The 17,217-nt window shown below is 51.8% G+C and overlaps 2 protein-coding genes across 4 annotated transcripts; both read right to left on the bottom strand.

Moving 5' to 3' along the window:
• Positions 1-1,617: 1,617 nt before the first annotated feature.
• Positions 1,618-10,774, bottom strand: LOC146759269 (STAM-binding protein-like). Of its 3 annotated transcripts, none has more exons than XM_085510634.1 (10): positions 10,702-10,774; positions 10,001-10,225; positions 6,710-6,785; positions 6,468-6,563; positions 5,850-6,225; positions 5,088-5,212; positions 4,728-4,865; positions 3,495-3,607; positions 3,207-3,306; positions 1,618-2,918 (listed from the first exon to the last, which is right to left on the bottom strand). In XM_085510634.1, exons 2-10 carry the CDS (start codon positions 10,213-10,215, stop codon positions 2,862-2,864), a joined length of 1,296 nt encoding a protein of 431 aa, XP_085366760.1. In that variant the 5' UTR covers positions 10,216-10,225; positions 10,702-10,774; the 3' UTR covers positions 1,618-2,861. The 3 variants fall into 3 exon arrangements, with proteins under 3 accessions (XP_085366760.1, XP_085366759.1, XP_085366761.1); XM_085510633.1 differs by having other exon boundaries at positions 10,743-10,774; XM_085510635.1 differs by lacking the exons at positions 6,710-6,785; positions 10,001-10,225; positions 10,702-10,774 and having other exon boundaries at positions 5,850-6,262.
• Positions 10,775-11,268: 494 nt separating this feature from the next.
• Positions 11,269-15,684, bottom strand: LOC146759268 (RNA/RNP complex-1-interacting phosphatase-like). The gene is made up of 9 exons (XM_085510636.1): positions 15,556-15,684; positions 15,404-15,479; positions 14,457-14,588; positions 13,820-13,943; positions 13,226-13,286; positions 12,889-12,935; positions 12,695-12,767; positions 12,316-12,444; positions 11,269-11,826 (listed from the first exon to the last, which is right to left on the bottom strand). The coding sequence occupies exons 1-9, from the start codon at positions 15,588-15,590 to the stop codon at positions 11,496-11,498; spliced, it is 1,008 nt and encodes a 335-aa protein (XP_085366762.1). The 5' UTR covers positions 15,591-15,684; the 3' UTR covers positions 11,269-11,495.
• Between the last annotated feature and the right edge of the window lie 1,533 nt (positions 15,685-17,217).

The following is a 17,217-nucleotide window of genomic DNA, read 5'->3' as shown; positions in this document are numbered from 1 at the left end:
CCGAAAAAAACAAGAAAAGCCGGGTTAGAACGGAAGAAAACCAAGAAAAACAGGGTTAGAGCGAAAAAAAACAAGAAAAACAGGGCTAGAGCCGAAAAAAACCAAGAAAAGCCGGGTTAGAACGGCAGAAAACCAAAAAAACGTGGTTAGAGCGGAAGAAAAGCAAGAAAAGCCAGGTTAGAGCGGAAGAAAACCAAGAAAAGCCGGGTTAGAACGGAAGAAATCCAAGAAAAACGGGGTTAGAGCCGAAGAAATCCAAGAAAAGCAGGGTTAGAGCGGAAGAAAACCAAGAAAAACAGGGTTAGAGCCGAAAAAACCAAGAAAAACAGGTTTAGAGCCGAAAAAAACCAAGAAAAACAGGGTTAGAGCCGAAAAAATCCAAGAAAAACAGGGTTAGAGCGGAAGAAAACCAAGAAAAACAGGTTTAGAGCCGAAAAAAACCAAGAAAAACAGGTTTAGAGCCGAAAAAAACCCCACATGGTCCTTCCAAGCCTGGCCCTGCAGCAATGAGGAGCCACGAGCTGCGGGGTCGCTGCCCAAAGGGACACAGTTGGTCCCACACGGCTCAGAGCTGTCACTGTGTCAGTGAGGATGTGGGCATGGTCCCAGCAGTGGCTCTGCCCCAATTCCCCCCATCCCCGGGGGCTGGATGCGTCCCCGGTCCCGGCTGTGAGTTCAGCACTGCCCGCATCGCAGCTCACGCGAGACACCCACAGCTGCTTTCATCCCAACCCGCATTGCCCGGCCCGCTGCCAAACATGAGGTCAGCGAGGCAAAAGGTTGCCATATATGACATGCTGCAAAAAAAAAAAGGAGAAACCCCGACCCAGCAAAGCGGCGAGGAAAAAAGGAAAAGCAAAAGGGAGTGGGATGGAGGCAGCCCGGCCATTGGGATCCACTGTGCCCACGCTGCGGGGGGATTGTGCCCACGCAGAGCTGATGGCACAGCCGTATCTCAGCGATAGAAAAGGGAACTGTGCCCAAAGCAACAGCAGCTCCAGCCATGGGGCCACCAGCCCCCGCTGTGCCCAACCCAGAGCGGTCCCAGCCCTCCCCAGCCCCCCGGTTCTCTGTCCCAGGGTCACAGCAGCCCCTGCCCTGGGGCTGAGCCTCGGCACAGGGAGGCTGGAAGCTGGGACCGCGGTGGCAGAGCCCAGAGCCAGAGCAGATGCAGCCTAAAAAGGAAAGGTTCGGCCACCGCAGCCAATCCAGCTGCCGGAGCATTGGCCGTGCCCGGGCTGCAGGGAGGGCTGCTGGCGGCCCGGGATGCTCGCAGGAACGCCCGGCATCCCACGGCACGCGAGGCCAACCCCAGTGGCACGAGCAGGAGGGGGCTGCAGGCTGAGCTCCCCGCACACCGCCGGACCTCTGCACCTCCCTATATGGGTAATGTCCCTGCAGAGGGCTCCTGGCTGGGAGTTCGGCACGGCTTTGGTTCCGTTCCTTTGTGTGTGAGCCCACCGCTTCCCCCTCCCCTCCTCCCCCGCTGCCAAAATCACGCCGGTAACTGCAGCAGCAGTTTGTCAGATAAACCATAAATAAATGGATTCTGTCCCCATTCTCGGCAGCTCCTTCCAGCCCGAGGAGTTAGAGATAACAAGTGAGAGAAGCAGCCCATAACACAACCTGTCTGTATTAAACCATCCACCAACGAATGCCGTTTGCTGTCTTGTAGGTAGAAGTACAAGGGCACAACACCTTCATGTATGTGTGTCTCCAATCCTCCCCCTGCCTGCATAGATACATGCTGATGATCAGAGCATCCCAATGGAGGACATGGGAGAGGTGATGCATCACACTTTGAGCCTCCCACCTTTCAATGGTGATACAGGTGAGGGTGGAGGCTCAGCGTGGGCAGCTCGGGGATGCAAAGTCACTGCTTAGGTTTCAACAGCAAAGGGTACAGAGAAGGTCCCCAGATGGTTTCCTGCATCACAGCAACACTGTGGGGCACGCGGTTTGGCAAGGACAGGCTTCCTAACACCTTAAGGATTGCAGAGGCAGCTGGGAATGAGAGTGTTTAAGGATTCAAGAAACAGGAGTGTTGGGAAAGCAGCTGAGCTCCACATATGGATCAGAAACAGAGTGCACCAATGCTGGAACTGAGAGGTGGGAGAGCCTCCTCTGTCACCCCACCAGCACCAGACAAACCCAAACCCTCACTGCAGCCAGTGTCCCATCCAGGAAAAGGAAGAAAGCAATCAGATATCCCACTCAGCATCCCTGGAATTAAAGCATCCAGGAATCTTCTCACCCTGAACTCCTGAAATGGGGGTTCCCAAAGGAAGGAGAGAGCACAACAGTTGGGGTCCCTTCTTGTTCCACTGGGCACAAATGTGAGCACCAGGAGGGAGGATGGGCTCTTGTATGGAGTGAGAGATGTTAGGAAGGTTTTGTTTTAAATGGCAACAAGGATTTGTCTGCTCCAACCAGCCACGCTCAAGGCCACAGTTTACCAACCCAGAAAGAGAGGCAAAGCAGAACATGGGTTAATTTGGGCAGGTCCCACTTAGGAAAGCACTTGAAGAGGTTTCACAGCTCAAGGATGCAGCAACTTGCAGGGCCCTCCCCAGCCAAGAAGCTGGTCAAGCTCTAAATTAAATAACGGCTTCAGTGTTAGCTTCCCTCTTTGAATCTCCAGTTAACTTCTCCCCACACCTCGAACCTCAACGCCCTTTCACCAGTCCAACAACAGGCACCGAGTTCATGAGCTGAGGTCAGGGAACAGATTTCACTGTGCTCAGGGAGGAAGGGAAGGGGCACCACACGGTGAAAATCATCTGCTGCAGAAGGAACCCAAACTTTACCTAAGCCTAGAGGGAAGGCAGGTGGTTTTAGAGTAAGGAGTCAAGGCAAGACGCCTATCGTAGATCCATCAGCACCACATCTCTCTCGACTACAGACACATGATTGCAGGTCTGGAAGAGAAAGAAGAAATGGGGTTATTCAGATATTCTCAGGTGTCTCCATCTCCTGATGCAATCTGCATCCATCGGCCTTCTGAGAACCACCCTTTCTTTGCAGTGAAGAAACAAAGACCAATCAAGTCAGAAAGCTTTTGCATCCCAACTCCAGTGAGAAGCAGGTCCCAGTGAGGCTCTCTCCTGTCCTGGGGCACAGATTCACCATAGATCTAATCTGAAGTGAACTGCCCAATCTGCTAACATATGGTACTACAGACCCCAGTGCTCCATGAGACAACTTACAGTGAAGAGAGGAGGGTCTTTGGAGTGTGGGTGGAATCCTTTCTGTCGACAAGAAGAGATCTCCTGCAGGCCGTGTTCTGTCAGCTTGAAAAACCCCGTCCTAGAAAGAAGCACAAAGTGCATAGAGCTCGAGCCTCTGCAAGAAGAAACAGCTGCTTCTGCACTCCAAGAGTGTGATTGAATCTGCTTGTCTCCAAGCAGGAGACCCAGCACGCTCTGCAAGGTGCTTCTCTGCCAGCTCTGTGGCTGCAGAGCTGCTCCCTGCCACGGGTGGGCAACCACACTTACTCCTGGTACTTTGGAGAACACACAATAGCGATGGACTCTGGCAGCATCATCTGGTAGGAGCAGTGTGTGTGCAGGTCGACGCTGGAGAGGAAAGCTGTCTGCGTGGGGTGAGTCTGAAACACAGGGGAAGGAAAGAGAGAACACCAGAGAGGGTTTGGATGGGCTTCCCCCCCCCCCCCAACAGGCTGTATCTGCCAAGTGAAGGTTGGAATGGTAAAGAGGCACAGCTCCTCAGATGGCACGGAGGACTTGCTAACATGCAGACAGCAGCTCTGGATTGCCCCAGAACATCTGCTCCTCCTTTGCATTTGGAAAGAAGACAAGAGAAGCTCTGCTTTTCTGGCCACACCCCTTGCAAACTCCTATTTTAATGCAGTGTTTCCCTTGCCTTCAATGCAGGGCAGTCACCTCACATGATTCTGAAGTGTGGCTGCCCCAGGGCACGGCACCACCAGATACACAACACATCACCACGGCACATCAAGAGATCACACCCTGTGAAGATGGCCAAGCTCTTAAAGATCACAGGTGACATCCAAGGTGCTCAGCTCTGGCTGAGAGATCTCATAGCCTCGCTCTGGCAGAAAGGCCTTTCCTTCTTCCCCTGTATGGTTTTTGTTGCCAAGTGTAGGGATTCAATCAAAGGGATTCCTGAGGGTGCCTGGACGTTCCGGGGCCATCACTGAAGAGTTAATACTGTCAGCAGACACCCGCACATATCAGGCACACTCAGCAGGCATTTATTTGTCAAAGCCTGCAAAGCAGCTGCTGCTTTCGAGAGATTACTCAGCAGCACCAAACGTTTTGCTTGGCAAACATCCGACTGCCAAAGGCTCCACGGGGACAGGCAGCAGGGAGCCAGAGGAGGAATCTGGAGCTGGCACATCCTACGGCAGAGCAGCACACAGCTGTCTGCAAAAAGCTGTGCTACTATAGGGACACATCAGTGCAGAGGCCACGGTGCTGACAGCAGGAGCTCCAAACGGAAGGCTGGGATGCCCCAGGTCTGCTTTTAGCCCAGCATCCCGCTGCCAAAAGGGCCAGTGCTCTGGGAAGGGATCTGAACCTCCAACAGACCCAAATTTCTCAAGCAACGTGAGCTGTGACCAAGAAGGCTGCATCACAGAGAGATCCCATGGAAAGGATGCAGATAATGGCAGGACAAGGGGAAATGGTTTCAAGTTGAGGGAGGGAAGATATAGGTTGGATGTCAGGCAGGGATGAGAGGCTCACATGGATCCAGCCGAGCGTAACGAGGCCGTGCTGGTCCTGGATCAGGAAGAGTTCCTCCTCGTTCTCTGTGTTGCAATAATCAGGGCCTCCATACTGCTTGGGAACGATGACGTGGGTTATGGTGAACTCATTCCTCATCTGCAAGGCAGCACAGGGAGGCTGTTACCCTCTAGAAATGCCCCCCCACCAAACAGGAAACGCTGCTGCCGCCCACTGGTATAAAGATAATTTCCTAAGCTTTGCGAATGAAGCATTTCTGTGTTCATCACTCAGGGGCCCAGCAAGGGGAAGAGCAGCTCTAGAAACAAGCCCACGAGTCCTGTCCTGCTTCCAGGGGCTTAATTACTGTTATCACCTTACCAGCTTACCACAGAGGATCCCACAGGTCTCCACACCTCGGGCCGTGTTGGCATCAGCCAGCTGGAGGAATTTATGGCACAGCTCCCTGGGGACAATGACCTGGCGAAGGGCATCCACACCTGCAGCTGCGGGGAGAATTGGGAGCACAATGAGCAGCAACAGCCAGCGCCAATGGAGAGATGTTCCCTCAGTGTGGACCTAAAGGGACCAGACTGAAAGAAAACAGCTTGAAAACGTTAACTGCTATGCAGACTCTAATGTCTGCTCTTCCATGGGCAGTCATGGGGGAATAAAGTCGCAGTGACACTCCATAAAGGACAGTCAATAGAGAAAACAAAAACATGAATGCTCCTAAACTGTCATTTAAAAGTAGGATGTTTCTCTGGTCTAGAATCAGTTGTTTAGAAATGTCTGGGTTGCTACTTTGGATCTGTAATTGTCTAAAGAGGAGAGTTCAGTCAGTCTGGCCCCAATCTCCAAAATGTATTTGGATCTAGGAAGGTCAAAAGCCTCACAGGTTGTAGATTTTAGGTCAGCAGAGAGGGGTTGAGGCTGGATTACTAAGAGGAGACGGTTCTCCCCAGCCCTGCAAACCTTTGCTGGTCATTGAGGAAAGCATCCCCAACAGCCTGGAAGACCAAATCTCCCAGAAGGGATGGAGATCTGACAAGACACTTCTAAGAGCCTCCCAGCCAGCTCAGCTCCTTGGCTGCATTTGGTTCAGCCCCAGAAAGGAAGAAGGATGCCCGGAGCTGTACTAACTGTGTTCTGTGCCCCCCAGCGCACTGGGTTTCAAAGATCTGTCCACAGCAGGAGGGTTGGATGAGACATTCCCCATCGATGGACTCGCAGGGTGATCTGAAGAGACGGGAACCCCTGGGGTTAAATCAGTAGGTGGTTTTTCTATGCCGGGGATGAGGGGTCCATCCAGAGACTCAGGACTTGGCTCTGGCTTTCCAAATTCTTGCACTATCCTCAAACGTTCCTTTTCTAGCTCCTGTTGTCGAATCATCTCCTCGAAGGCAAGAAACTGCTCTTGCTCTGCCTGCTGCTGCTTCATTAAGGCTACACGATTCCTTTCCTCTTCCAATTGCTGCTGCAAAGCCAAGTTGCGGGCATCTTCCTCTTCCTTCTCTTTCTGCAAGAAAGAAATACACCAAAAGACGTCAGCAGACCTGAAAGACATCAGCAAATAACACTCGTTTAGAACTGCAGCTTTCAACCCGCCTGCAGACCCTCAGCAATCACAGACCATCCCCAAAGGGCCTGCAGCAATTAAATGCCCTTGTGTGGGAATACAATTCTTCATTGATTTCTCTCTCTTCTCTCCAAAATGGCACTTTCTTAAAGCAAAACTGACAGCAATCTCCTGTCACTCACCTTCTGCTCAGTGTACTTAGCGTAGTCCTTCATGTACCTCTGCAATAGCTCCTTCTTGAGGTCTTCAGCCCTGGGAAAGGCTACGTCCTTCAGCTTCTGAAGGGAGGAAACACAATCCTTAGAGCAGCAAGCCAAGAAAAGCAGGCCCAGAATGGATGAAAGAATCAATAGGTTCTTGGAGAAAATAAACCCCAAAGGATTTTCAACAGCAGCCACTGAAGACTTGGAACATTGTTACTTACTTTCATCGTCTCCTTCCTTTCAGGTGTGGTGGCAGTTTTGAAATCACGGTGCTTTGGCAGCTTCTCAATGAAGAGCCTATAAATACACAGGAGAGAAACCCCTGTTCCTGAATCCCAGCAGAAGGAAATGGCATTGTGGGAGGTATCTATCATCTGCCTCCAGCTCAGTATCTCTGCTCTGTCGGTTCCCTGGGCCCTGTGCTCCTGCAATCAGGACAGCTGAAGAAACTCTCCACCAAACAGTGCTTTGCAGAGCCCTTAATGGAATACATGCAGAGGGAAGAAGAGTAGAGAGCACAGCCCAAACAAGCTGAGCAGAGCCAAGAGGGAAAGCCACAGCGTGAGCCGAGAGCCTCCCTCGTGCTGTGAAACCACTGCATGCGCACTAAATAAACCCATCTGCTTTAAAACCCAACCCGCTGGGAAAAGGAAGAACTTCTCACAATCCCAGCTCTTGGTTGTGCTCGTGGTTACCATGGAGAGCATGAGGATGCTCTTGCCAGAGACCACAGGATCAGCACAGCCATGGCACAGAGCAGCTGTGAGATCCCTGCTCGGGGCTGGTGGATGCAAAGTAGGTCACTGTGTCGAGGAGACAAAACAAGGCAGCGATCACTGCCAACAGATTGAAGATTAAAATGGAAGGGATTCATTAAGAAGGATTAAGAGCAGATGCTGGCCTGGGGAAGACAGAAGAAGCAGCAGAGGCAGCTGCCTTTTCAGAAGGCACAAAGGGGGAACAGTGAGCAGAAGGGTGCAGGGAGGACTCAGGCAGCCAGAGGAAGACTTTGAGGGAAGACCAGCAGCTGAGGAAGGAGGCAGAGCAGGACTCTGCATTCTCTAATAAGAACGCTTCACACTTCCTACCCACAGCCCAGATGAGGTTTGGCACGGCTTAAACCCTCAGCCCCCATCACCAGAAGCTTTGGATTTGTTCAAACCTCTGACTGCTGCGAGTCCGCTGTGAACGGAGCGGCTGCTTGGCACCGAGCAGCCACATCGTAGGCTATTTTTAAGCACTGCTACAGACCACAAGCCAAAGCAGCGTCTCTCGAGTCCCTTTAACACCCCACACAAACCCTTGGAGCCAATCCAAGCAGCTCAGAGTCACACGGACAAAGCAGGAATCCTCATCTCCCAGGAAATTCATGTCATGTTTCCCTGCTCTGCTCTTCCTTGGCTCTAAAAAGCCCCAGCACCCTCCTGCTTTGAGAACAAATCCGTTCTGAATGGTGCAGAAGCTGCTGCTGAAGGGAAAAACAAGCAGGTGTCTTTCAGCATCATTTCAGCTTCATTTCAGCATGGGAAAGAGAAAGGCTGAAGATGCAGTTGACATCAAGTGGGAGGCTGAGAGCCAGGAATGGAACTGGCTGCTTCAGTGGGAATCTCAGTGCGGATCCACCCCCAGATTCTCCCATATAGATCTATAATCCTCCCCAGACAAATGGCTCTCTCAGGAGCAGGGAAATAAAGGGACCTCCAGCTCCCCAAAGCCACACAGTCAACATAAAGCCAAGGACTCGCTCCTGGGGATGGTGGGCTTGCTCCTAACAAACACACCACGTGCAGAGCTGTAGCCAGGAGCCTCTCAGGGCTGAATAATCAATCAAATCCCATTTCTAGAGATGGGAAAGCTCCACTGGAGGCTCCAATTACAGCACTAAGCTCTTGCTTTCCAGATCACAGCCTCAGGGAAAGACACCTCATATAACGCTCTGCCAAGGCCTCTCGCTTCCACAGGAGCTACAGCATTACTCTTCCATTTAAAGCAACGAGATGATGACATTAACTTTGCATCTTCAGATAATCCAAGCTGGCAGCTCGTACTCATCAGCATGAGAAATCACCCACCAAAAGGGAAAGCTTGTCACCTTTCCTGCAGCCCGAGAGCCAGGCTAATGTAAATGCCACAGGCATCTAAAAGCTGCTGGAAGGCCAGCAGGCAGCATTGCTGTCACGAAAGAGCAAAGGCACGTTTCGTTCACTTGTTTAGTTAAAGAGCTTCTCCTTCAGCCTCAGCTATGAGACCAGCTTGGAAACCTTCCCGATGGTTTTACACTTTGCAGCTCCCTACGCAGCGACAATGACCATAAAAGCTCAGGAAGTGCAGGGCGGGAAGAAAAGCTAAGCAGAGAAAAATGTGGTGGGTTGAAGGAGGCCGGGGAAGGAACCCTGTGCACACAGGCAGGCAAGGAAGGAAAACACCCATAGGAAGGCCAAGCTCATTCTGGATAAGTGGGTAGAGCAGCAGAAAGCAGAGTCAACCCTCTGGTGAGTGAGAAAGGGGGGATTTGGGGCAAAAAGCCTGAGGGAACAGGATAATCAATGCCCTGGGCCATTCCCTGAGCATCTCTGCTTTCAGCCCTTTGAACATGGGGAGGCACAGCAAGGGACACACGTTTGTACCACTCGTACTCTGAGCTGCTCAGGCAGAAGCTCAGCTTTCAGACCCAAGATGGTTTGTTTCCAGCCAGCTCTGGAGGTGACAGCGAGAACATCTCCATGCTTGTCCATACGGACAGCCCCTGTGCTGGAGACCTGGCAGCTGTGATACCAAACAGGGTCTTGGGTGGGTTTATATACAACCTCTGGCTTTTCAGAAGAGCGTTCAGAGCCTGGAGATCTCAAATACTGTCCAAATCAGCAGAATGGAGGCAGGTTGTTCAGACCTGAAATTCTTTTCCCCACGTCCCTCCTCAGAAGGGTCTGGGTGCATACAGACATGCATGGTGTGTGGGGGGAATTATGTTGTTTCTAAGTAGAACTGTTAAGCCTCCAGTGCTCCACAGCTGATTTCTGTGCTGAAAGAGGAACATGGTGACTGCTGTAAAAGGCTGCAGTAACTTAAACAGAAAGAAGGCTTCTCCTCTGAAGGTGATTTATCAGAGAACCACCAACCAGCCCTCATCTCCTTCTGATAGCATGACCTTCGACCATGCCAATGACATCACAATGACCTAACCACCCTGCAGTGATAAAACACCAGGAGGCTCTAAACCAAAGGAGCCGATACCTTCCTCCTGCTGACAGAAGCTGTAATGAGACAGAGCTATATAAGGCCAGCCTGATCTCACAGGGAATACTACTGACGATGCAATGAGCATTGCTTGTACCTTGCACCTTTATCATGTGGTCACCTTCATCAGGTCACCCATATCAGCTCAAAAGGAGCAAAGCTGTGGACAGAACCCAGTTCTTCCAGCTCAACGTCTCGCTGTGTCCATACAAACCCAAAAGAAGCAACTGAAAGCCCACAAGCAAAGTAAGCAGGCAAAGTAAAGCTGCTCTTACGTGATGTACTTGTTGTATAAGATGAAGGCATGCTCAATATTGCCCTCCTCTGAGTAAACAGCCGCCATGCGGAGCATTTCCACGCCAGAGCGATAGTAGCGTCGCAGTGGGACATCCTCATTCACTTCCACAGCGCTCCCGATCTGTGTCAGGCTCCGGACACGCTCCTCGGGTGGGAGGCTGACATCAGCATGGCCGGGCATAACGAGGAGCATCAAAGCAGCTCTGCAGAGGGAGGAAAGCCAAGGGAGTCAGAACAGACATAGGGCAGGTAACGTGGTTGGGTTCCACAAGAGAAATCAGCCCTCCAGCCTGAAAGAGTTTAATACAGAGCTCAGGGGTCCCTGGTTTAATACAAAGCTCAGGGGTCCCTGGTTTAATACAAAGCTCAAGGGTCCCTGGTTTAATACAAAGCTCAGGGGTCCCTGGTTTAATACAAAGCTCAGGGGTCCCTGGTTTAATACAAAGGCTGGGGGTCCTAAGGGGGAAATATGGGTAAATTGAGGCTCCTTTTGGACACGGCCCTTGGATATAAAAGCCTTTATGACCTGAATAGCAGCCATGAACTCCAGCTCATTTCCCTGTATAACCCATTTCAACCCAAGGTCTGAGCGATGTGGCTCCTACCCAACACAGCTCCACCCCCCCCCAGGTCCCGGACCCCTCCAGGCCCAAAGCAGAGCCCCTCCCCCCCTCCCCACCCCGAACGGGACCGGCCTCGTAGGCCCCAACCGGGCCCGACCTGCGCCGGGCGGACAGCGGCAGCTCGCACTCGGCGCTTCCGGGTTGGCGCCGTGACCCCGCCCCTCCGCTCTATTCCAGCACCCAATCACAACGCCTCCTTACATCCGGGGATGTCGAAACCATATCTTACTTCCGCCCGGCTTAGCGGCTGCCATTTTGAGATTGGGCGGAAGTGTGACGTCATCACTAGGCGCCCGAGTCTTAAAGGGGCCGCTCTCAATTCCTGCACACAACCTGCGGGGTTTCTTTCTGCCTCAGAGATGGAGAAACTGACCCAAACTTTCCGTCCATTCAGGATATAAGCAGGGCAGTTCAATCTAAAAAACAGGGGTTTTTTCACTCCCATCACCTTGATTCAGGCCTATTCTATTTCTATCTCTTCACGTGCATTAAGGAAATGCTCAATAAAAGCCCTGTTGTGGAAGGTTATTAAAGAGATGCTGAACAAAAGCCCTGTTGTGGAAGGTTAAAGAGATGCTCAACAAAAGCCCTGCTATGGAAGGTTAAAGATGCTCCCAATGGCGTTTCTTTAGATTGAATCCAGTTCCATTTATTCCCTCCGTCACTTGAGAAACGGAGCCAGGACTGCGGAACAGCACAGAGCGATTCCAACTGAGCCACTTGTTAAAAGTACCCAGAAAAGCATTAAAAAAGGGGGTTGGGGGGAACCTAAAGGGAAAGGAGAGAGCTGTGCTGATGTGAATGATGCCTCCATCCAGTTCCCAGCATCCAGCTCAGCTGCTGCTGGACGTCACAGCTGACTCAGTTTGGAGCCCCTTGTGGAGACGCAGCCCTGACTGGATGCTCTTGTGCCTTTCAGTTCTTCCATCCTTTTCTTACGCCGCCGCCGGCGCTTCCTGGCCATGCACGTCTCCTGTGGTTGCTGGTGGAGGGGATTTGGAGGTAGGAAGGAGGCTTCGTTGCGTTGTTTCTTATTATAAGGCATTGAAACCGAACAGTTCCTCTGACCCAAACTGCAAGGCCACCTTTTCTCAGCCATGCCAGGTTTGTGCACCAACTCCTGCTGTTGTTCTGGCACTCTGTGATTCCCCTTTTTCTTCTTCTTGGCACAGACAGAGTTCCTGAAAGAAGATCTGAAAGTCAGGACTGGAGAATTCAACCCTCCCCCCCCACCTCCCTCCAGTCTCTCCTGGGTTCTGCTGAGGACTTTTGGATCCTTTCAACCCTGTGGGTTGAAGAACAGCTCCCACTGACACAAACTAAATCCTCTTGTCCCTGAAGTATCACACTGCAGCCCCACCAGGAACTACAGCCTACACTGTAAGGGATGCTACTCCACATCTGCAGACACAAGTGTGTTATCCAGAGGCAAACAGCTTCATGCTGCTGCAGACACAAGGATACTTCAGCACTACGAAGACACAGGGAGGATCCCCTTCCTCCACAACCCCTACAAACAGCAATGGATGCTCTGCTGTACGTAGCAACGTTGCATCTAAACTTGTAAAAACATGAATTTAAGTTGCTTAAAAAGGAAAAGAAAAAAGAGCATTTTTGGTTCTATCTGCTCAGCTGTACAGCAAGCACAGAGGAAAGAGGCAAAAACCCACCTGGACGTTGTTAACAGGAGGTTTTCTGAACGCTGTGGGTGATGCTCTGCCTTCTGCTTTCTACTGTTCCACACAGCATCCACTCTTTGTTTGATCGGGACTGACCCCAAGTTCTTCACTTCACGTCTCCTTAAACAGAACTCTGGGTCATGGCTGGGCTCACGAACCATTCATCAAGTGATCACAACAGCCCTCTCACACTTCAATCAACCCCCTTTCAAACCTCCCAATTAGGGCAGCTGGTCAGGCCATGTGGATCTGTAACCCCACGTGTCACAGCTGCCCACCTTCTTCCTCATCCCACTTCCACCTCAAGCAGCAGCAGTCAGCCAAGCTTAAAGTCTATCTATTACAGCTCTCGTTCTGTGTGTGCACTCACTTTCCAGATCTTCTCTGTAGATCTTCAATGTAGTTCATTCTCTCAATGGGATGCCCTCGAGCTCTGTTGAACACTGGAGAAAGAAAGGTCTGAGTTCTAACAGTGCTCCAATGGAACAAGCACAAGCCCATTTACAACCAGGAGCCCACGGTAAGTATTTTGTATCTTGACAAGAGGAACATACATGTACGTACACTCTATTGCAGCGTTGGGCTCCATGCCTTCAACATCAATCAGGTACCTGAGCAGAGCAACAAGACAGCTCTAATCACACGAGTAACCCCAAAGCCACTTACAAACAATTCAAACATGAATAGGAATTTGTTCGAGCTTCTGTTTACAAGCCAGATTTGAATATCAGCACTTGGCTGCTGCTTATGTCTGATTTCAACACATCCCTGCAAGCAACATCTTTGCTAAGCTTACAAGCTTTGGATCCTTGCAGGCCTTGGATTACATCCAACACTTGATCCCTTTTGCTGGTGAAAGCAGGCAACACCCCCAGCTAATGCACTCCAACAAACAACTCACCTACAGACCAGGTAGCCAGTTCTGTTTAAGCCATGTGTGCAATGCACTCCGATAAGTTTATCTGCAACAAACAGCAACCGAGTCAGAGCAGTGTTGATTTTCCTAAACCAAGTCAGAGCAAAGCAAGCTTAACATTGGTCCTCCAACCCTAACAAGCGTAAATAAACTGCAAGGATCATGCAACAAAGTCCTGTTTGTGGTTGGTTATCACAGCTGGTTTGGCTCACCGGTTCATTTCATCCCATAATTTCATGATCCCAAAGCTCACTGCAGGGAGGATGTTTCTAAATGCTCTGTGAAATGTGCTCTATCCCACATTGCCCAAGCACTGACAGGTTCCCATTCACACCGCTGCTAATCACCCATCATTACTTACATAGATACTAGAGACAACAATAAGGACCCAACCAACACAAGGACCCAATGCTACCTACCAGCCAGCACAAACTCCTCTACCACAACAGCCTGATCTCATTGCTTGGACATTCACACACCAAGAGGAGGAAAGGAAATTCATGCTGTGCATGAAGGTTAACTGAGAACACCCCCCTTCCTATAGGCAACGCATGGTAACAGAAGGGAAATTCACATTACCGTTGTCTTTGTTGTCTCTCAAAAAGCTTTCCACAACACGTTTGAACTGAAAAATAGTCTGGTTGTTGGGTATTTCGTGTCCCATGGTCAGGATCTTTGAGTACCTGAGCGTAGCTGGCAGCTCCTACAAGAAACAAAAGAGGAGAGGATAGAACAGAGAACTGCTGACAAAAAGATGCAAGAAATCAGCATTCCAACTGAAACCAAAAGAGCAGCAATGGTTTGAGGTAAGAAAATGACACCACTTGAACACACTGCCAGTGTTTCAGAATAACCCAGTGGTGTTTTCTCTCCTTCCTCCCCAAGAAAGGCAAAGCGCTGAGCTTGGAATAACTTTTCCTGTACACCATGAGCCAAAATCCATTGTAATCAACTGCTTCAGAACAGCCCACAAAACCACCTTTAGGGTAACCAAAAACATGTAGTGGTTGTAGAAAGAGAAAGGCTGGAGTCCTCAACATCACGCATGATCAAAGACAAAGACCCCAACCCAAATGGCTCTGAGATGCTTCCCCACATTTCCCTGCCAGGAGATTTAAGTGTTTGATGCCCTTTAAAGTTCCCTTCTCACTAAAGTCTTCCCACTCAGCAGCAATATCAGGGCTTGAAGAGACCCTGTGCTGAGCCTGACACTGACCTCAGGTCCGTAGTAGCGCGTTGTGTACGTCAGGTCAATGATGAGGCCCAATTCTTCTTTCTGCTCTTTGATTTTCTCAATGAGGTCGCAAGGTGAAAACCTCTCATCCGGGTGAAGGTTCTGATTAAAGCTCTGAGGGAAAACAACATTAAACACAGCTGCACTGTGACTGGTGAGCTGCCACTGCTCCCAGCAACCATAGAATGGCCTGGATTGCAAAGGACCACAAACATCACGCAGTTCAACCCCCTGCTGTGTGCAGGGTCCCAACCAGCAGCCCAGGCTGCCCAGAGCCACATTCAGCCTGGCCTTGAATCCTGCAGGGATGGGGCATCCACAGCCTCCTTGTTCCATTTAATGCCTGCAGGGATGGGGCACCCACAGCCTCCTTGTTCCATTTAATGCCTGCAGGGATGGGGCATCCACAGCCTCCTTGTTCCATTTAATGCCTGCAGGGATGGGGCATCCACAGCCTCCTTGTTCCATTTAATGCCTGCAGGGATGGGGCATCCACAGCCTCCTTGTTCCATTTAATGCCTGCAGGGATGGGGCATCCACAGCCTCCTTGTTCCATTTAATGCCTGCAGGGATGGGGCATCCACAGCCTCCTTGTTCCATTTAATGCCTGCAGGGATGGGGCATCCACAGCCTCCTTGTTCCATTTAATGCCTGCAGGGATGGGGCACCCACAGCCTCCTTGGGCAACCTGTTCAGTGTGTCACCACCCTCTGGGTGGAAAAACTTCCCCCTCAGATTCAACCTAAACCTGCCCCGTCTCATTTTAAAGCCGTTTCTCCTCGTCCCATCACTGTTTCCCCTGGAGGGGCCTCAACCCCCAGCCCAGCACCGGCCCGTTGGTGCTTTACATTGGGACCAACCGGACACGGGCAGCCCGCAATGAGCAGCAGCCGGGTGGGATCCCGGGGTGGCCCTCGCTCCCCGCTCACCTTCCTCAGGGGCACTTTGAAGGCGATGAAGCGGGTGCCCGGCAGCCTGCGGCCTAACGGGACGTAATCGGTCCACCTGCAAACGGAAGCGGAAGGAGGTTACAGCCGGAGCCACCAAACCTCTCTCAGATTAGAAACCGTGCGGCACTCACCGCTCCGGGACGCGAGAACGGCCACGGCCCGGCATGGTGACGGCGGCGGGGACGCAACCGGTACTTCCGCTTCCGTTACTTCCGCTTCCGTTAATTGCGCTTCCGTTACTTCCGCTTCCGCGAGGCCGCCGTCTGCGTGACGGCATCACGACGGAGCTGGGCCGGCTGCGGTCACAGCGCCCCCTGGCGGAGCGACCCCCCTCGGAGGACCCCAGCAGCCCCTGTGCTGCTGCTCCAGGCCGATGTGTGAAGGGAGGCAACAAACAGGAGGATGTTTGGGGGCTGCCATGCAATGCCAGCATCAAACAGAGCGTCATCAGCCACCTTCATCTGCATTGACTGCAATGGGAGCTGAGTTGGAGGCACCCACAGGGATGGGGCAGCCAGGGCCGCTCTGTGCAGCAGTGCTGGGGCCTCAGCTGCCCCTCTGTGAAGAACCTCCCCTCCTTTCCATTGAACCCATCCCCCTTTCACACAGAATCACAGAATGACCCGGGTTGGAAGGAACCTCAAGGATCATGTAGTTCCAACCCCCTGCCTGGCAGGGCCACCAAACATACACCTTTACTAGATCAGGTTGCCCAGGAGACCCCATAGATCCCCATAGAGACCCCATAGACCCCATAGAGACCCCATAGACCGCACTCATCCCCATCGAGACCCCATAGATCCCCATAGAGGCCCCATAGACCCCATAGATCCCCCACAGATCATGTTGCCCATGGCCCTGTCCAACCTGGCCTTGAACACCTCCAAGGACGGGGCATCCACAACCTCCCTGTGCAGCCTGTTCCAGGGCCTAACCACTCTCCTAGTGAAGAACTTCCCCCTAACATCCAACCTAAATCTTCCCTCTTTTAACTTAAAACCATTTCCCCGTGTCCTGGCTATTGTCAGCCCTTTCCAAGAGTTTAAGGGAAGAGTAAGTTCCCTTCAGGTATTGAAAGGCTGCAGTGAGGTCACCCCGCAACCTTCTCTTCTCCAGGCTGAACAAACCCAACTCCCTCAGCCTGTCCTCATAGGGGAGGTGCTCCAGCCCCCTGATCATCTTCCTGTCCCTCCTCTGGACCCTTTCCAAAATCTCCATGTCTTTTTTGTACTGAGGGCTCCACACCTGGACACAGTATGAGAGATGGGGCCTCACAAGAGCCGAGTAGAGAGGGACAATCACCTCCCTATCCCTGCTGACCACCCCTCTCCTGATGGAGCCCAGGTTCCCATTTGCTTTCCGAGCTGCCAGAGCGCACTGCTGGCTCTGGCTGAGTCTCTCATCCATCAGGACCCCCAGGTCCTTCTCAGCCGAGCTGCTCTCAAGGACCACTCCTCCCAGCCTGTACAGGTGCCTGGGGTTCTTCTGGCCCAAGTGCAAAACCTTGCACTTTGCCGTGTTGAACCTCATTAGGTTCACCCGAGCCCAGCTTTCCAGCCTGTCAAGGTCCCTCTGAATGGCATCCGTTCCCTCCACCGTATCGACAGCACCACTCAGCTTGGTGTCATCAGCAAACTTGCTGAGGGTGCACTCCATTCCCTCATCGATGTCATTAATAAAGATGTTAAAGAGCACCGGTCCCCTTTGTCCCATCATCTCCCCCCATGAAGAGCTCCTTTCCCTCCAGAGCAGAAGCCATTTCCTATGGGCATTTCACACCCTGCACAGATACA

This window comes from Coturnix japonica, chromosome 10 (assembly GCF_054131305.1).
Source record: "Coturnix japonica strain WE chromosome 10, WE-NBRP24, whole genome shotgun sequence".
In the NCBI taxonomy this organism is placed as follows: domain Eukaryota; kingdom Metazoa; phylum Chordata; class Aves; order Galliformes; family Phasianidae; genus Coturnix; species Coturnix japonica.
The sequence above is the reverse complement of the archived record's forward strand: the minus strand, read 5'-3'. Positions and strand labels throughout refer to the sequence as shown.